Genomic DNA, 21514 nt, shown 5'->3' with positions numbered 1-21514 from the left:
AAAACCTTATTTGACTTGCTGAACTTATTTGTAGCTGGGACACTCTGGATTCTCTGTTTAAACATTACGCTAATTTAGTAATAATTTATACAGTTTTAGTTTATATTCTTTACTCCTATTTATGCCAGAATCATAATGCTGCCCGTGGAGTGTAATGTTACTTTGTCTTCCTTTTTCTATGTTCCCAGTGTTTTCTCTCTGCAAACTCAATCTTTCGTCCAACAATCAACCCCAACCTCCCATTTCCACAACAACGTTAGCTGTAATTAAAACAATCAGTGCATTTCAGAAAACAGGAAGAGTTAATTGCAGCTTTGAGAGAAGCCCCAGAACATTATAGGCAAACCACTGGTAGACATTGTAAAGTCATACACACTTTTTAAATGGAGACAGTTGGTCTTTCTACAAGGCATATCAAACAACCAATATCATATATCAAACTGTGTCAGATATTTCTAAGAATATTTATGTCAGTTCAGATTAACACATCTTTTTTCAAATTTTTTTCAGATGAAAATACATTAAATTTCTCATGTATATCTGCATATTTAATGGGGAGATTTACTAAATTGTAGTTTCCTGAACCACAGGTTGGCATCAGATAGTAGATGTAGTCCCTCCTGTTCTATGCAGCTTTGTCAGTGACACAGTTTCACTCTGGACTCCTGTACACTCTCCGCTCTGAGATTCTTCTGTTTTCTGGCTCTATTACCCTGGCTAACGACATACAAAGAATTTTGACTCTATACCCTGACCAAACCACATTATCACTCCAACCTGCTTACTGTGACCTCTGGTGACATTGAACAGCCTATTAAACATTGGTCAGTTTCAGGATCTGCCTCCTTCTGCACTGCAGCATTAGCCATGGGGATGCTTCTTTGCCTTTGCAGTTCCTGTCTGCTGGACTAATGTTAGACTGTTTATTGTATCAGGCCTGCAGTACTTCTGGCTTACCAGAGGTGCTGTTATTTTTCTATTGCCTTTTCCCTCACTAGCAGGAGTTTACTTTCTCCTCCAGTAAGTTACTGCACCTGTGTCATTGATTATATATACCCACTCCTCTCCTCACTATGCTCCTTGCTGGTGCTAGTTGTTTGTTTTTCCCTTGGACTACCTGTATTGCTACATTCTGATCTTATGAAATTCTTGCTGCACCTGCTATTCAGTAACCACTTGCTACTCATTTGTACCCAGGCACCAGGATGTTAACCTGAAATCTGTCTTCTGCTTGGACATACTGCAAACTTACAGTGAATTGCTGGCCCTCGCTTTTAATCTTTTTTCAGCTAAGTTACCTGTACCTGCTGTATTGTTTTCATTACCATTAACTTGTTATCATGCCACACCTGAATGTTTGTTTATTTGCCAAGCCTTACCTGGTCTGTGTTTACATTGCATTACCTGGATTGTGTTCTCGCTGCAATAAATAGATTTTATGTTTTCATCATACTCCTGGCTCCATGGCTGTCATTGCAAAGATCTAGTATTTGGAACAGAATTGTAACAGTCAGCTGGCTAGTAAAGAAATCTCTCTATATTACTCTATATATGCTGATTACGGCACCGAGGGGCTCTGGGCCCATCTCAGATGCATTTGGATTTTTGCTGTCTTTAGGTAGATCAAGAAGATTGGATATTCGCCATTACCAAGATTGCATGTTGTGAGTATTGTGTCTACTTGTACAAGTCTGTGACTTAATTATTCTGTGTGAAGCACTACAGAGAGCCAGAGTCCCTGGCGTTCATTTATTCAGTAAAGCTGTCAGAGACTGACATTACTAGAGACTTTGTTCTGTGTTTACAGATCAGTAGCAAGTTATGTTTTCACTGTATATGATCACTGGTTTCTGTGAATGTTTACCATCTATTCAGTTAAACTCACAGTCATTTGAACTTCTCTTCTGTCTTTTTCTATCATTGAATTACCTAACAACTTTCCCTTAAACTCCCTAACAACCCAAACTATTCCATATAGGGCTTAGTCCTGTATGGATTGTGGACAACCTCACCTAGAAAGAACTGTCCCAATGAGGACTACCATTGGGTTCCCTCCTGGCAGTTGGATAACAGTGTAAAAATGTCAAAATACAAGTAAACTATTGTGACACTACAAGTGCCAATATCCACTGACAGCTCATGAGTGTTATTGCATGCGACATACGAACACCTGTAGTGCCAAAAGTGTGCACTTCAAAAGTCCCCGGTAATGAAATCAAAACCTTTGCGCCTATAATTAATACATACAGAACTGTTGCCCTATAATAAAGCAACTGACACCTCCTTCATATTTGCCCCATTAATATTTCCCCATACCTAATAAACACCCCCCCTAATAATTATTATAAACTGCCACCATAAGAAATACCTAAATCCTCTTTCATTCCTAGTCTTCCATTGGAAAGTTTGTAAACCATAAAGCGGACTACCTGAGTGGTGTAGAGACCAGTTTTGATTGGCTGCCAGGCTATTAATTAACCGGGCTCACCAGAGCTTGCTTTATTTTGTATTGCATGTTCCTTGGGAATGGTCTGTCCACTTCATGGTTTTTTTTTCTCCTAGGGGATTACAAACTTTCCATTGGATTATGGCGGACCCAGAAAGAAGTTTAAGTATTTATTATAGTGCCTATATTTAATAATGAATTATGGGTGGAAATTGTGTATTAATTATCGGGGCAATAGTAAATAATTATAAGGACAATATTAATTTGTTACATTAACATTGGTTCTTATTTCTTTATGGGACAACAGTTCTGCATTGATTTCAGGGAACATTTATAGTGCACATTTGTAGCACTACAAATGTGTGTATGCACTTGCGCCCATATGCATGCTGGCCTTGTAGTTCTACAAATGCCACCATGCAGTAAACCTCAGACTGGCAGTGGTATTGAATGGTCAGGAGTAATATGAGGGGTCCAGTGCTAGTCCGCATTGGGCCAGTGCTGTCTAGGTGAGGGGTTTGTCCCATAGTACAAAGCTCGATGCGGAGTAGGCGGCGCTGTTAGGGAGTAAAGGATTTTGTTTAACTTTACTTAAATGTACTAATACGAGTGCATCTTGCAGGGTGGACCTTCCCAGCCTGTCAAGCCAGGTTTTGATCTGAAAACCACATCCAATGTGAGGCGGTTTGCAGGCCACACATTTATACGCCTTATAGTAAGATGTTCTGATTCTTTGGTAGGAGTACAAGTAAAGAACAGTTTGTAACTTTGTTAAATGCACTGTATCATCTCATGAGACTTGGTGGCAATCTCCAAACACTTTATACTGCTGTGGGAGAATTATTACTCAATGTATGTTAATATTACAATGTTGTGGGCAGTTGTTTTAATATTAATTGAATCTTTTGTTCTTACAGGGAACTGGGTGGGTTGTGGGTAAATCTGGCAGGGTCCAGTGTGTAGAATAGTGGTATGTAAGCTGCAGTTCCCATGACCTTTCCCTATCGCCTCTCAAACAAGAATCTCCGCTCAGCTGGAATTCCACGAGCTGAAAAAGTATGTAAGAGGTTAATTCTGGGAGATTCATTTAAGTAAGGAACCCATTGTTCTGGGCAAGAGACAGGTAGTTTTCCTGGAGGCAATCCAGCAGGGGTTCAAGGGGAGTGTGGGTCAGGAAGGTATCAGCCTCTTTTGGACCTGTGGCCAATCCAGGGAACTCATTTACCTACACCCAACCCAGGGGCAGGCTCGGCTGTGGGGCATCTGCCCCGCGGGCTGGTCCCATAATGGTTTATGTTGGGCTGGGTCACTGTGCCACCTGTATTTTGTTCCATTAAAATAGCCTGCCGAGTTGAGTCTTGCCCCCCGGGCTGAAATTTGCCAGACCTCCCCTGACCCAACCCAGGGTGGATATAGAGAGCATTTGAATTTAGCTACCAAAGAAGGGGGGGTCTGAAAGACCCTTTGTGTGCTACTGCTGATGTTTTATACCAGGACACTGTCATTTCTGGCTTTCTGTAATGTTTGTGCTGACTCCATAGGGAGACTGGTGAAACCTGACACCTGAGTCAGCTTGCTTTAGCAAGAGGACTTGGGCCATTTTCAATATAACTTGAAAATTAGACACTGTAATAAAAATACAGTTGCATCTTTCCTATTTGCCTTGCCTTTGTTATCCGAGAACCCTAAATGACCAGGAATATCCATTAGCTCCGGTATTAATATCCTGGCTCCTGACGAATCACACTTGAATACACACTGTAAAACCCTCTTGCTTATAAACAAGCCATTAATTGATACTTCAATGGGTCTCCATAATACAAATAAATAACATACAATAACATGAAACACAATGTAAAGAAGGTAAATTGTTGAATTTCTGCCACTTTATATCGTCTTCTTAGTGTGCTTTTGCCAAGTATTGTCAATGGTCTAAATCTTCATGCGAAAAAGTTGAGTTTTGCCAACATTTGTTGTTTTCTTTATTGAGTACAGAGAGACAGATGGATTGGGCAACTATGAAAATGAAATACAGTACTTAGAATAAAAGACAACCATGAGTTTTGTCATGTATACTGGTTTATTTACATCTATCTACACAGGAATGAAATGTACAAAATAAACTGCATTAAAATAATCTGTATGACAGCCTGTGTGTTCTGACACATGGGTCCAGCAAATGCAGATATTTAGAGGAAGGACACTTTTTTACCCAAAACTTGTTCTCATTTTAATTTTTTTAATATACAGATGTTTCATTATAATGCTATTTTTGCATCCCCATCAAAATCACAGTATATTATATTTACACACAAAAGTATTCAGCAATGCTCAACACAAGTATAAACATTATAATTTAAAGCAGCCTCACACCCATCACTGGGAAGATCAAGCAGGTAGAACACTCCGGTCTCCTGAGGAAATATACACAATAGTGGAAATTGTCAACACTTTTAGCATAAGCTCACCTTGAGATTGGAAAAATACACAAATATACATATATTACTATGGTTAACAAAATCCCCTATTTTAAAGCTGTGGTGTATCCATTAGAAGCTATAGCACATAAAATAGTGTTCCTGAGACAAAGAAAACCAGACAGTGTCATTTTCATATATAATTACAATTATTATCGCAGCAATGGACATTGAGGAAAACAGGACATACATAAAACGGGGACATACAATAAATACAGATGTGAAAACAAAGTGTAGGGAGTGTCCTGCTCATAAAGGAGCTTACAATCTAGTTGGAAAGCGCAGGGTTGAGATAAGAGAAACACAGAGTGAAGATTGGGATCGTGGTGCACATGTTCCAGAGTAGTACGATAGAGAGTAGCTCCACTAAGCTGTAATAAAGATATGGATTTTCAGAGAGCGTTTATAAATTTGAAAGTAGCAGCACAGGAGAGTATGATGGTAAAATACAGTGTTCAATGGCTGCGACTTTCCACCACAGCTTTGATAAAGAGTAAAGTATAATTGAGTATTTCTATAGCCTACGCCTCCTTATTACAATAGCTTCCTGGCTCTGGTAATGTTTCTACCAGTTGCCAGGGTAATCTGTATATTGTAAGACAGCCAGTTTAATTCCATGTCTGTCATCTGAGGCACCATTCTGCTGCATTACCTGGGCAGACAGCCCCATCACTATTATCTTAACAAATGATGTGTCTGTAAATGTATGCTTTGGTAGAGGGGCAGCCATGTACTGAAATTGTACCCTTTTAGCTAAGTAAATGATTATATTCACAAGCATATGTGTTAGGTTATGTTATTTGTACAATACAGCCATGCTGAACATTCAAGAAAGGGATGAACAGTTGTGCTCAAAATCAACATAGGTGAATATAGCTTAATTCCTGCCAAGTAACATCTTCTTATGCCTCTCAGAGATGGACTGATGCCTACAGTAAGTCTGTACCGAGCAGACACAGGTCTTTAACTGTTTCATCAATATTATTGAATGGGCGGAGTTCATTGATATAAGATAATATACAAAGTTTTCCTTACATTCAGCATGGTGTTACCTCTATCCCACAGGTCCACCTGAGAGCGCCAATAGCCCAGCATTGTTATTCTCTCTCCTACTACCGCACGACTGATTTAAAAGGCAGCAGAGTTGAACCTTCAGGGATCTTGCTGGACTGAGGTAAAGCTGCACCAAGGTAGAACTTTATATATTATCTTGCTATCTGAATCAGATGGTAAAGATGGCCCTGTTATAATGAGCTTACACACTAAGAAGTGTTTGGAACACAGGATACATACACAGGCTACACTAATATCTTACACCTTATCTTTATAAACACCATGCAAAACAATTTTTGGGATTGGTTTGAGTTATACTCACATCACATTATTTTTGGTACCTTTGTGGTTTTTATCAAAGAAAATGTAATTACAGGTAATTCAAAACTAGTGTGGTTTAGTCTAGCTTCAATCCAGTTATTGCAATAAGAAATAGGTTGGGCTGCTGGCTACTGTCATTAAGATCAGCTCCCACATATTACTGTGATGGAGAGGTTGAAGCAAATCACATATACATTTCAGTTCAGACTCATTTTCTGTATGTGGTAATGATGATTTATATATCTGATCCCTTTATTTATACTAGATAAATAAGAAAGCTTGTTTTTTAAAATATAAAAAAGCTAACATTGACTTTTGAAGAAATAAAATTCACTGTTGGGATATATATAGGACATGGTCAGCAGAAGCCATTCTTTCTCTCTCATCTCTACCAGTCATACAAGTTTATCCCTCTTCTCACAGTGAACTAATTACTAGTCACAGGTTGTAGAGTAGGAATTTCATCAAAGCCACACTCTCCGTTTTTACATTAGCTCCCATACAACTTTCTCTCAAAACACTTTGAACACCACAATATTGTATGAATGCAATGATAAAAATGCTTGTTCGTGTACTTGTTCTGCTTCTTCTGCTTCCATTATCCTTCATATTCATAATATAGATTTGATTTCCCAATTATTAGATAGCATGGTTTTCCAATTAAAAAAAAAAGAAAGAAAATGCTGGTACTATAAAGTTCTCAGGCACAAAACTGGCATTTTTGTCTCAGGTGATATGAAGGGCGCAGGATACTCTTTTTATAATACATCTGCTATGTTTCCATAACGTTACTGGTATAAGATCATTCCTCTTTTGTGGTAGCACATACCTGTGAATGGCCATTATTTTCTAAACTATATCCCTAGCACCAGACCTCTACACACAGTAGCATGCAAATAAGGAATAAACATATTGCTTGTACAAGAACAGCAGTGGATGAATGGAATGAAGTGGTCTAGTTATTGGGATCTCATAGAACTTTACGTAGATCAAACTGTATCATTCTCACATTATTGTGAAAGGGATATAAAGAGTTCACAAAATGATACAAAAATAATTGCAAACTATATTGTAATCGGCACAGTATAATTCTTTCAGCTCAATATTGTCTTTCATCTTGGCTTATAGAGCTTCACAGGTCCTTAAACACATTGATGTCTAAACCTATGTATTATGAGATTAAATACATTAAATTTGACCTTGCATCACTAGAAGACTTTGTGATAGATACACAATAAGGTGGTAAACTAATAGCTGTGTGCCCATCGTCCACCAATTTCACTTGTAGATTATCCTCCAATAGTATTCAATGGCACTGGAATACATAACCTCATGGTCTGAACTGGGTAGCCAACTAGCAATATTGCTGATCAAACCTGTCTAGAAGACTGTGAAAAGGCTTTGTTAGCACACAGGACAGGTGTGCTGAATGTTTGAATACATAAATGAATACCTCTTCTTATTTACGATTCAAATGACAAATGTAGCACAAAGTTTAGAGCTGCAAGAGAGAGAACAAAGCAATTAGCACATTTAGTGCTTGACTGTAGAGTACATGGTATCATCAACACATGACAGGAACACAATAACGTACTAAAACTGTCTCCATTGCACTCCAAAGTGGCCAATACCAGCAATGTCCATGTCAAACAAGTCCCTTTGTTTACTTCTCATCAAATATTTTAGCTACCAACTTATATTATAATATATATATATATATATATATATATATATATATATATATATATATATATACATACATACATACATACATACATATACACACACACACACACACACACACACCTGGAATTTAAATGTGGCAATATGAGAAATGTACTGGGAATATAATTTGATAGTTTTACAATGAAGGCAGTAGGAACAGGGGTGGCGTGGCATATCACCATATACACCCCCACTTCAACCACTGTATGTATCTATCTATAGAAATATATATATCTATATAAATATATATAAATGTGGCTGCAGAGTGAAGCATTTCATTATAAAAATGATGTGTGGCTGCAACATCACTAAAATTGTAATAACCTTAATTTTATCTAATATTCCTTCTCTAAAGGTAACAAAGTGTCTCATGAGAGACACCGAGACCAATATTACAGATCACCAAAATGTTTAAAAAGAATAGACTTCTAACTTTAATTTGCCATGTTAACAAAACATGCCAATATCACATATCTTATGGGACATTATTTTTGTTGTTATCAGTATACACTATTTGCTCCATTATCATCATCCATAGAATAGAGTAACATATATTCTGAGCAATTAGATTACTTAGTTCACTTTTATTGATCTTATTATTTTCAGACAACAGCTGCATTTAAGCACAAATATAGCAGCTTATGCAAAGCTGCACAGGAGGATGGGCTCAGTGGAATGAGACATGGGCCTAACTACCTGGAGTCACTACTGAACCTGAAGCAGCGCAAAAGTACAAAACATGCTTATATATGTGTGTCTGCCTGTGAGGAGAGGTGGTAAGGACAAATTCAAAAGATTCCCTTCTCTGTAATGGTGGTTGTAGAGGTCTTCAGATACACAAACAGGCTGTATTTGCACACAATGCAGTAGTCAAAGTGGGCTGGTATACAGTGCTATACCACATCTTCTCCTACTGCTGTCATTGTAGACTAGCAAATTCCATTCACTGCGACCGTTTATGTAATGTATTTAAATTATTAACAATTAAATATCTTAAACATAAATTAAACAAGTCCCCTCTGTTTCATTATTTCTTTGGATTGTTTATGAATTAAATAAGGGATGAATGAGCAGGAGTGTACTTTGGAAAGGATGAAATATAGGCATAAAAGTTCATGATCACTGCAGGCAAAGAAGTGTTAACTAAGTGCAGAATTGTCATGAATGACTTTCAGTCTTAAGATAAGGAATTGGGCAGACTAGATGAAGCTGTTGTTGTTGCTACTATTGCAGGATAAACTGAGGCTTATTATCTAATCAAGTGCTAAAATGGCAATTTAGCAGTAATATATAGCAACCAGATACATAGTTTCATTGTCTGCCCTACACTAGATCAACCAAAGCTGATAACCGATTGGTTGCTATGGGTTACAGCACATTCATACTTAAGCATTTTGTTAGTAAATAGCTCCTCACTGGAACTTTTCCACAACAAGGAACACAGAAGTCAGACCTCATTTTTTTTCTGATGAATATAAAGGTATATGTTGTTGTTCATAATGGTACCAAAATAACTTTCACAAAAAAAAAACTGAATATACATGTTTTATGGAGTGTTATAAAAGTATTTTAAGGTGGTATGGCAAATTACACAGAAATAACATTTTTGTAATATGCAGCTTGTTTAATCAGACAGTCATTTATTGTATTGCAACGACCCCCTCCTCTTCTTTATTGCATTTTCTCTACTATTTAAGCTACTGTATTGTATTTGTAACTTGCAAGTGTAGCTGTGGTTACAGCTGTATATGAAAAGGTTTAGCACAGATAGAAACATAGTAATGAGGAAGGGCATCCAATGTAACCACTAGACATAATGAAAATGTTACTATATTACTTCCAGTGTTCAACTATACTTTTACAACACATGATAATGTATTTTGAATGTTTTTTGAGTTTTACTTTTAACAATTTCAGACTTTATTTGACAAAACAATCCCGTTCTAGAAGGACGCTCCAAAGTAATGGCACTTATAAATATACACGACTAGCAGGAGAAAGAGTATGCCACAGGACACAAGCACACATCTAAGAGGAGCTACCGAGAGGACAACAGGTAAAACGTAAACATATTTGGCAACTTACAATGTATGGATTCTTAGACAGAGTTTCTTGAAAAAAAATGAGCACAAGGGAAACACCAGCTTGTTCTTTTGGTACCAGCAGAGGAGAGAAAGAGAGAGCAGGGTCTTCAGTTAGACGGTACAGTGTGCTCCACCAAATATTAACTTGTTGACTTAACATAGTAGCAATCGTACAGACACACACACACACATAGTTCAGTAGTATAAAAATCAACTAAAAGCAGACATGATTAAACCACATAAATATCTGGACAGGGAACAAGGAAAATGTATAGTGCTATCTGTCACACAGTACCAGACTGTGAAGATTGTTCTGTGCTTGATTGGTGCAGTGCTTAAAAAAATAATTAAGAGCCTCACAGGCCTAGAGAGGAGCAATTTCCCCTAATGTCAGACAGTAGTACGCATCCAAGAGGCAAATGTTTTACTAAACAATCGTTTTGCTGCATCCCCCAAGTTATAAAATTAAAAGTTTGTAAAGGCTTGCAGTGGTGATCTGTCACACAGATGTTTCCAACCCTGACCTGCTGAGGTATGAGCCCGTACTGGAGCTATAGTGGGTATTGGAATAGCCAAAGAGGGATGGGAGTTTGAAATAAGCATTGCCTTCCCAGTGAGTGAGCATCACTTTTTTAGACAGATAATTAGACCTGCTGGCCGCAGCACTGTTGCATTCGTTGCTTTGGTAGTTTGGGCTCTGCATGGAGGCTAGAGGAGTGAACTCAGAAACGTTGTCCTGTGGCAGACTGGAAGCATTCTGTGGAGAAAGGAAAGCAAGTTGGGATGCAGCAATAGTTTTCAGAATGTGCAATCAGAGTGTGTAATACAAACAGAAAACAAATAACAAATTATCTTAACCAAACAATAAAAAAACAGAATAAAAAAAGCAAAAAGTACTTCCAAGCATTATTTCTAGCATCTAGAACAATAGCCGATATGCTAATGGGATTCAAGCCAGGATTCCAGCAGTGACTCTCCTGCCCCATACAAAATCTATATGCACAATAGATAAGGACGATAGGCTGAGTCAATGCCATTTTACAATAGGCTGGGAATTTTTAAATAGGTTTTGCCTAGTTTTGATTCAGTACTGGGCTATTTACAGAGGGTCTACCTAGCAGCCCTAGATAGGATGCTGGGAACATTATGTTTACAAGTTATACAACAACAATGAACAACAATTCTGATAGAACCTTAAATTACATTTCAGGGATTCATCAAGGATTCACATAAGACTGAGATACATGCAACATAACAGCTTAGACCAAAGCCTGTACTAACACAAGGATGCAGAGAGGGTATGTTTTGTACATATAACATATGAAATGTGTTATATGTACAGAACAGTAGGTTTTACTTTTACGTACATGGGGGTGGGTGTAGAGATCTACTAAATGTTATTGAAATATTTTTAATTATTTACAGGTCAATAGGCTATTCGCTCAGTCTATATTGACAAATTGACCTATAAATCAGCAGCTTTCCAAACTAGACTTTGCAAAATATTATGTCTTGATCCGTTGTAGCCCAAATGGTAATTGAAATAAGTATTTTTAAAATGACTTGCATTTTAATTTAAAAGGATATTTGATTTTATCGCAGCGCTGTGATAAAGGGGCCAGATATCTGTTATTTCTTCCTCTTATTGTTGTGATAGTATAGCTATAGAGTGTTTTAATTAAAATAAAGCAAAGAACAAACCTGAAAGACTTGTATCCTAAAATACTTTAATTTTGGAGACACATAGTGCTTTAGCCACAGGGATTACAGGGGTCTGGACTGGAGAGGGGGAGGGGTCAGGACTGAATTGGGGGAGGAGTCTGGACTGGAGTGGGGAGGAGTTGAGATCAATAAACTGCCCTCCACCTAAAAATAAAAGTCTAGATCCGCCCCTGTTTCACAAGGTTTCAAGAAGCTTTGCAATTCAGATATTAAAGAAAAATAATATATTATGTCTAAACATGGTTTTCATCTTGCTTACAGTAAAAAACAAAAACATTATCTGTAAAGAACACTATTTTACTCTATTATAACAAGTGACAAGGTTGACATGTAGGTGGCTTACGAAAGCAGAAAATTTGCAGAAACTTACAGCTCACATAAGGCAGCAAATTAAAGAGCAAAATATGTTTTGTTTTTAAAGCAAAAAAAAGTGTGTTTTTTTTTGTAAGACATGAATCACTGTGGTAGGCTATAAGAGAAAGCGTGGTAATTACCATTTTTCCTTGGCTTGTTTCTTCAGGCTGCTATTAATGATTTAGAGTTCTGCAAAATTTCGACAGTAGCAAGTGACTAGCATGGTAACCACAGTCACATTGCACATAATATGTTGCAGAGAAAAACCCCTCTGAGCTCTGTCAGCGCTGTAAAATTCCCCACTCCCCACCCCCCATGATTTCAGATGACAAGCTAAGAGTCAGAGAGGTAAATGAATCAAGCTTCGAAATAGAAAATCCATTATTTTTTTTTTGCGGGTGTTTCATCACGCAGATGTATTAAAGTGAGATTTGCTGTTAAATCGACAGTTTTGTTTTTGTCAAAATCACTATTTACAAAATTGATAGAGATCAAAGTCCCGGCTGTTTGCCACTCTAGCTATACAAGTCTCAAATGTATGAAGCTGCAAGTTAGCAAACTCTCCTGAGTTTGCTTTAAAAATCGCCAGAAACTAGAAGATGCATCCTAGCAGCATGATTACTAAACACATCACTGTTACACTGTCCCTGCCTATAGAGCTGGAGGTCTGGCAGCTGTCAAAAGTGTTAAAAATAGATAAATGTTCTGAAAAAAAATTCATGGGACCCCCCTGCCCGACCACTATTAACCCTAGTGCTGCCAGCCTACTGCCGGTCGCGTGAAAATCGTGGAAAAATGTGCGTGGGGTCCCCCCGATTTTCACGCAACCAGCACATAATGACAACCAACCCCGGCTGTTCAGCACTGGGCTGCATTCCCTAGCGAGTGGGGTCCGCCAAAAAAAATGAGTGGGCCCCCCCTCTAGGGACACCCAGCCCAGTGCTGAAAGCACTAGGGCTTTTCTTACACCCCTGGGCGATGGGTGTAGGGTAATAACGGCAACTTGGTATTTAAAAAAAAAAAAATGGACGCCATTTTGTATTTGTGGAACTACAAGTCCCAGCCCACCCGGGCTGCCATAAACAGTGTGGGCATGCTGATGCTTGTATAACTACAAGCACCATTATATCCTCGGCAGCTAAGTTATGCTGGCACTTGGAGAACCACAAGTGCTAACATGCCCTGACACCCATGGCTGGCTGAGACCTGTAGTTCCACAAAACAAAATGTTTCCAACACCACTACACCCTCATTAAAACCACATACTTTTATTAAAAGTAATAAAACCCCAATAAATACAGTAAACACCCTCATTCATACCACATACTTTTATTAAACATAAGAAAACCCCAATATACTTACCAATCAGATTTCTTCTTCTTTTGTCAGCAGCTTTTTGTCCAAAAATGCCTGCAAACCATTTCCCAATTTGTAATTCCAATAGACCCTGGTTGAAATGTCCCAAATAAATTGTAATTCCAAATGTCCTGCTTGTAAATATCTTCTGTTCTTCTTGGTCAGAAAGGCCCCCTTGATGCTTGCAGTCTTCTGTTCTTGGCCAGGAGGGTTCACTTGTTGCTTGCAGTCTTCTTATCTTCAGCCCAGGAGGGGCCCCATATTTGTAATCCAATCTGGAACATGCCTGGTTAAAAAAATATAAAAAAAGGACACACGGCGCAGGAACAGCTTGTATAGGGTACAAGCTCTGATACGCAATGAACTTAGCACAACTGCAAGGTCTATTTATAGTATAAGGGATTTTCCCACGTTGTCATGGGGAAACCCCTTATACTATAAATAGACCTCATGGCTGTGCTAAGTTCATTGCGTATCCATTGGCGAGGGCCAACTCCACTGCGCCCTACATCTCCACCCTCCTCTCTATTCATGCTCCATCCCGCCCTCTCCGTTCTGCCTCTGACCGTCGCCTCTCTTCCCCCCTTATAACCTCCTCCCACGCGCGTATCCAAGACTTCGCCCGCGCTGCCCCCCTCCACTGGAACAAGCTCCCTCCCTCCATCAGAACTTCCCCTAATCTATCCAGCTTCAAACGGGCCCTAAAAACCCACCTTTTTCTTAAAGCCTTTCTGTCTCCCACTTAACTTCCTACCTTATCTTCTGCCTCTGTCCCCCTACTCTCCCTCTCTCCCCTGCGTCTCTCTGTCTGTCCACCCCTCCCCTTAGATTGTACGCTCCTCTGAGCAGGGCCATCTCTCCTCCTGTTTCCACCACTTCTAACTCTGCTCTCCAGCTACTTAGCCCTCCTCCTCAAAGGTCCTCCACCCCACATCCACTTTCGCTCCCTCCTCCCCCCTGGGGGTCTCCCTGTCTTCCACGCCCCCCTTCTTGGGCCCCGTCATTTTCGGATCCTCCCTCCCCCTTCCCCGCCCTCTCTAGCTGTGCATTGAGCGTACTGAGTTGCTGTGTTTACTGTACTGTGCTGTCTCCCATTGTATTGTGATTTTGTTTGTCTCTGTACGGCGCTGCGGATGCCTTGTAGCGCCTTATAAATAAATATTAATAATAATAATAATAATCAGAGCTTGTACAGTGTACAAGCTGTTCCTGCATCGTGTGTCCTCTTTTTCCTCTTTTATATTTTTTAAATCAAGCATGTTCCGGATTGGATTACAGATATGGGGCCCCTCCTGGGCTGAAGATAAGAAGACTGCAAGTAACAAGGGGGCCTTTCTGGCCAAGAAGAACAGAAGATATTCACAAGCAGGGACATTTGGAATTACAATTTATTTGTGACTTTTCAAACAGGACATTTGGAATTACAATTTATTTGTGACTTTTCAAACAGGACATTTGGAATTACAATTTATTTGTGACTTTTCAAACAGGACATTTGGAATTACAATTTATTTGGGACATTTCAAGCAGGGACTATTGGAATTACAAATTGGGACCTGGTTTACAAGCATTTTTGGACTACAGGCTGCTGACGAAAGAAGAAAAAATCTGATTGGTAAGTATATTACCGTTATTACCCTACACTCACCACCCAGATATGTAAGATGAGCCCTAGTGCTTTTAGTACTGGGCTGGTTATTCCTAGAGGGGGGTCCCACTGGTTTTTTTCGGTGGACCCCACTCCCTAGGGAATCCAGCCCAGCGCTGAACAGCCATCGGGTTGGTTGTCATTATGGCAGGGGGACCCCTGCGCGTGTCTCCCTGCTATATAGTGCAACCCACCCCGGCTGGTCTGCCTAGTGCTGGTTATTTGAAAATCGGGGGGACCCCACACACATTTTTCCCCGATTTTCATGCAACCAGCAGTAGGCTGGCAGCACTAGGGTTAATAGTGACAGCTGCCGGATCTCCGGCTCTATAGGCAGACAGTGTAACAGTGATGTGTTTACTAACCACTCAGCTAGGAAACAAAGGAGAGTTAGCTAAACACAGGAGAGTTAGCTAAACATGGGAGTGTTTGACATCGCAGCAAATCGCCAGAGATGACAAGCGATTTTTAAGATCAGAGCAAAATTTGCAGTTTAATACATCTGATGACTTGGGGAGTAAAATAGCAGGTTATCACCCACGATTTGCCGCAATTATAAAACGCTGAAAAAAATAGGACCTTGACACATTTCCCTTGAGTCTGTGTGCGACTGATAGCTGTCTGTACTCCAGAGAGATTTTTAGAAGGAGACATTGATTTTTAACAAAAATAAAAAATAGTATATGGGGTTGCTGCTTTAAATACCAAGTATATTTTATCTTAGATACAGCAATTTTATTTTCAGTAATAAAATCACTCAAATACTTTGTTTATTCATTTATGATAATTAGCTTAGGAGCAAATTCTGAAGTCATCTTGTATTCTCTACCCAATACTGCTTTTAAATTGTGGATTTATGTAATGTAGACACAGTGCAAACAGGAAAACATAAAGAACAAAGTGGTCAGATGTGCTTCGAAAATCAGTTTAATTATGCTAATTAGCCAATGATTTGAGAGTTCAAAGGCAGAATCCTACTTTAGGGGAGCTGACCTACAGTCTAGTTAATAGTACTTTAGTAGTGTCTACCTCTTTTTCTTTTTTTAATGGGGCGGGAGGGGGGTCACTAAAGGCCAACTTGTTATAAGGCCTTAGAATCAGGTGCTATCACATCAACATTCGATCACAACATGAAGCTATCTGGATTTTTAAAATGATCTCCTGGGGCAGGCCCGCAAATTATCCCTTTAATTTTAACTTCAACATTCTTGGAATATATTTACATCAATGTGAAAGATCATTTTATAAGAACATGTATTTTAAAGATTTTAAATTATATTTATTTGCTGCTTTTAATTAGAAAGTATTGTTGGAACACCAGACTTTTCTAGCATGTTTCGTCAGGACACTTATCAGACACAGCAGGACGCCAATCAAAGCTGAGAAAGTAGAGATTGCAGAAAAAACTAATCACATGCAAAGTCAAATCAAGTAAAAAAAAATATAAGATACAAGTTTTGGTATACTATACTAAGCGGTTTCTCTAAAGTAGTAATTGCTGTAGTAGTAGTTTTACAGTTACCAAACTTGTCTTGAATACAGATATCACCCACAACAAAAAGTTGGAAGGTTTAACACACCAGGAGAAAAATACACACTGGTCACACCTATGTAATACGGTACCTATTCAGTTTACTTGTTGCACTTATCTGTCAACAGCACTGAACTCTTCCAGAAGTGACCCTTCAATTTCCAACTTTTGTTTCAATATCTTCTGTAAGGATGAGGAAAACACTAAGATATGCTCTGAAAATGTGTTGGCGGCAGTCTTTAATTTGTATGGCTTAAGATGGGTGCTCATACAATGACTTTTATAGTCCACTTACACTTCTTATGTGGAACACATAGTTGACATGTGGTTGCTTCATGAGAACCATAAATTAAAAAGAAATAAATCATTATTTCTAGAAAAATATTTTTTAGGACATTAAATTTAAATAGCAAAGGTCTTCCTATTTTATATACTGAAATAGTTTATTGATTTTTAATTGATCATGATTAATAGCAGATTCTTCAAACTGCTATGAGAAATATTATTGAAATGGAGCATAAAAGTGAAACATTTTAAAATAGTAATCTTCTTTATTCTGACAATCTCACCACAAATCAGAGGGAAATAACACTTTATTGTCCTCCTTTTCCCAATACAACTGTATACATTGATTAAAAGGTGCTACCAAATCCAAACAAACTAATCTGTAAAAATATATATTTCATTGCACTAAATAGCACTGTTTTTATTGTTTTCCAGATCTAGGTGAGGTTCGGAGTTTCTCAATTGTAGTACCCCATGCCACCAACACATCATGCCTTGAGCATTTCCTTGAAAAGTACCTAGCAGAGGTGCGCACACATTAAATATTAGAGGGCTCCTGCTCTTACTTAGAGTGGGGCACCGAAAAATCACTGCCTACTGTTTTACATACTGGCTGAATTTGGCCCCTCACCTCTGTCCAAACACCAATCGCTTGTCTGGCTTATACTCTGCAATTCCTATATTATGGCTGATGATTTCACTCAGCTAAATTTCATTATTGTGGCAATCGGAAAGGAGTAGCGCTTACTTTTCTTGACAAAAACAGAGCTAAAGACAGTGATTTTTTTCACTTTTTGTAGGCCAGGGCTGGACATATACCTAGGACATGTAGGCAATGCACCTACAAAAACCTTCTGGAACCTAAGTGGTTTGGGTGATTTCTATTTAAAATAATAGATGCACATCTTCCTTGTGTTCTTAAAAGAACTCTTCATTACTCTGTCCATTCTTGTTATAGATATTATTAACATTTATTTATGTAGTGCCAGCATACTCATTAACTCTTTACAATTGGGGGCAAACACATTAATAAAAGAAGACTAGGGGGTAAATGCATCAACCTGCGGATTTTGCGAGTCGCCAATATTCAGTGACTTTGCAGTGGACATTTAAAACGGCAAATCTTGAATGGACCCCACTTAGCCCATTGTCCCATTTACTCGTATTGTCTCTGTTCACCCTCTCGCTTTAGAATGTGAACTATCCCGGGCAGGATTGTCTCTGTTCACCCTCTCGCTTTAGAATGTGAACTCTCCCGGGCAGGATACTAATCTCCTTTATAGGTTTCTCTTTCCTAATTATTTCTGATTCCATGACCACTACCTTCTCTTCACCCTAATTTGTCCTATAAACTGCATAATAATCAATAACTGACCAGCATACTTAAACTAAGCATTGCGGTGTGACCAATATGTCAATTTAATATTGATGAAGTGTGAGGTTAGTTTTTTTAAAGCATGCATATAGAGCGATCTTATAACATCATTGCTTCAATAAAATATTTTACAGGACAGACGATGATCCTGAAAAATAAAGTAAGAGAAGCATGTACAAGTAAACTGTGTGTACCGCCCTCAGAGGCATACAAATCCTCCAAAATGTTGCTGTTCATTGCTGCCAAGGCTCAATACTCCCACTGATCATGATCAAGCTCTGATATATTTTATTGGTCATTAGCCATTAAATTAAAAAAAAAAAACAGTGATACACCCACAGTAATGTAGGATAATAAACACTGTTTTGCCTAAGGCACATGTGCAAGGAATAACAAATTTATCTAATCCCATACGTGAAAAATACATATACCAGAATGTTATAATGACATTGAATATATGCATGATAAACATAAAGGCCAGTGACACACAGGCGCTTACACCCTGCATTTGCCTGCACAGAGCAGCCTTACCAGCACATTTGCACTGATAGGCTATGTAAACACTGCCAACATCATTCACAGAGTATATCAGCAATCATGTGCCAGGAACTAGTTGCTTTCATTGCTTGCTTTGTGAAGACAAATAGTGTGTTTAAGCACTGGGATGCCAGGACTGAAGTCACACTCAAGTGCTTGTGTGTTACTGTCCCAATTCTGTGGACCAATTTGTAGGGCTTCTTTAAAAAGGCTAGAAGTACCTTAGTTTATGCACTCATAAGATTAAGGCACAGGCAGTCAAAACCTCTCCAGCTGTTATTCAGTGTCTTCCTACAACATGTGATACTGTCAGTGCTAGCAGTGGGACACAGTTCAACAACTGGAGAGCATGACCTGTCTAATAATGCACTTAAAGGTAAAGGGATTCATAATTCAATGACTAGTACATTGGAAACAGAAATAAAGAAAAACAGAGTGGAAATCCCAAGGTGTCTGCAGCATATGAATTCTTGATCATGCAAAAGTCAGAAATAAAGTATCACCTTCAGGTCCATTAGAAAGTTATATTGCTTGAGGTCTGAGTGAGCATAAAGATGGTGGACTGCTCAACAGAAAGGCACGGTTGTTTAGTCTGAGTTCCCCAGAAGGTGGCAGCGGTGCCCACGTGCAATGTGTAAGCAAGGTAGCAGTTATTTATGCAAAGCAGGTAGAAGACAGGAGAGGAAAGAAGCAGGAGTAAGAACACAAGGGATATATTTCATTAAACACTAAAGCACTGCTAATGCATATTAGTGCAATGTAAAGAAATAAAAGCTCAATAACGGGTGTAAATAGATTTGCATCTGTGTTGTCAGTCATGTCTAATAAAACTGACAATTTTACTCTTCAACATTTAAAGTGAACACATTGCAACGGTATACATTACACCTTGTATAACGTTAATATGGAAATAATTTTAATTCTTAATGATCTTAGTTAATTGCACAGAGGTATGTCTGTAATATAATAATGTAATAAGTGTATGCATACAATTATCATACATATTGAGCTTTTCTTCTATGCACAGGACGTTAGTTACAAATCACACATGATGTACATATTTATATAACAAATACAGTATCTAAATACCAACTTGTTGTAGGTAAATACCTAATGCATGTATGGGGAGAATTAATGTTCGCTTACATAGTGCAAGTGTAGGTGCATTATTAATAATTCTGTAACATAATGAAATTAAGTAGAACTGTATATTTGTAGGGAAAGTCGGAATACTCAACAATATACTTTTTGTTTTCTTTGCATAATGTTGAATTCTGCATTCTATGGCTTATTTTTATAACAAGTATAGTAAATAAGCATTGGTGTACACATACTACATGTAATAAATGCATTCGAATGCCAAAAGTAATAAAAATGGTAAAAATGATATTACAACAACTAAAATGGAAATTAATAGGCAAGGGATTGATTTAGTTGACTTCTATGTTCTACTGGTCTTGTTAGAGCTTCTTGTGCTGTTGTTGTGCCATACATTCTGCTTTGGTTGTGTATTTCCCTCACAGTGTTGCATTGCACACAGCTAACCTGACATACAGCAGAAATGTGTGAGAAGAGGTGGGTGGAATACCTGGATCCTTTCTGTTGCTGTAGGCCATAGCTGCCTGCATATGATCTTCTTGAGGACATCAGGGAGGAGACTGACTGTAATGAGCAGTACAATCCCCAGCCATGCGGGACCACTGGATAACATTTGCATAAACACATAGTACATCCTCTGATAATTAAGAAAGGGCCTAAAGAGGGAGAAAATGACTCATACATTAAACAGTAAAACACAAAACACCCCTACTAATATGGTGACATTAATATATAATGAAAGTGGTATGTATGCTTGATTTAGATTAGATTTTTTGGAAATACAATTATAAATTGGCAATACATCTAGTTCTACCACTAATTTAACATTTTGGATATGCCATGTAATTATATTTCTTTAAATTAAACAGTAACTTATATTGAACTATATACAGCCTATAAAATATGCTTCACAATGTTATTTTGTTGGAGGGAGGGTTATAGAAAAGTGCCCCATACCATGTTTTTAGTTTTAGATTATTAGAAGCTGTGTTTTGAAAAGGCAATATTTTATACAGAACGATGATATTTTTGGGGTATATAAAGCAGGCTTTAATGATACCCACATTGTGTTTGTGGGTTTGGTAGGTGGAGCACCCATGGCACACTGTAGCAGTCATTCCTTTCCCCAAAAAGTACCAGGGGGACTATAGAAAGTGGTCTTGGACCCCCTCCCCCAGGACATAAGAAAGATCAATATAATAAACAAGTATATTGGGATCTATTATACGCTATGCTTTGGACTTAGGGTTTTCTAGATAAAGGTTTTCTCCAGTCATTTGGAGAATGACATGTAAAACGTTTACTAAAAAAAACTTTTTGCAAAAATGAGCCATGTTTTTCCCCACACTGTCCCTAGCATTCCCACGTGTTGCCGCGCTAACCACAACCTGTAGGAGGAGGCGCTCAGCGATCTCGTCTCTGCATATGACATCATTACTGAACAACAACAATTATCTACACTGTCTTGTGGAACTTTCTGGATAATGAGCTTCAGGATAGTG

General features: G+C 38.4%; 1 protein-coding gene across 6 annotated transcripts in view; it reads right to left on the bottom strand.

The window, feature by feature from the left end:
• Nucleotides 1–4507: 4507 nt before the first annotated feature.
• The window catches only part of ATP11A (ATPase phospholipid transporting 11A), a 149828-nt gene continuing 132821 nt past the window's right edge, over nucleotides 4508–21514 (bottom strand). For 2 of the 6 annotated variants that reach the window (XM_075200028.1, XM_075200029.1), the window contains 3 exons: nucleotides 20503–20668; nucleotides 19418–19506; nucleotides 10745–10863 (listed from right to left, as the gene is read on the bottom strand). In XM_075200028.1, coding sequence (XP_075056129.1) covers nucleotides 19429–19506; nucleotides 20503–20668 — 244 coding nt within the window. In that variant the 3' untranslated portion in view covers nucleotides 10745–10863; nucleotides 19418–19428. Of the gene's footprint in view, nucleotides 10864–19417; nucleotides 19507–20502; nucleotides 20669–21514 lie in introns of all 6 variants that reach the window. The other 4 variants (XM_075200023.1, XM_075200024.1, XM_075200027.1 and 1 more) reach the window with 3 other exon arrangements.

This window comes from Mixophyes fleayi, chromosome 2 (assembly GCF_038048845.1).
Source record: "Mixophyes fleayi isolate aMixFle1 chromosome 2, aMixFle1.hap1, whole genome shotgun sequence".
Classification (NCBI taxonomy): domain Eukaryota; kingdom Metazoa; phylum Chordata; class Amphibia; order Anura; family Limnodynastidae; genus Mixophyes; species Mixophyes fleayi.
The sequence above is the reverse complement of the archived record's forward strand: the minus strand, read 5'-3'. Positions and strand labels throughout refer to the sequence as shown.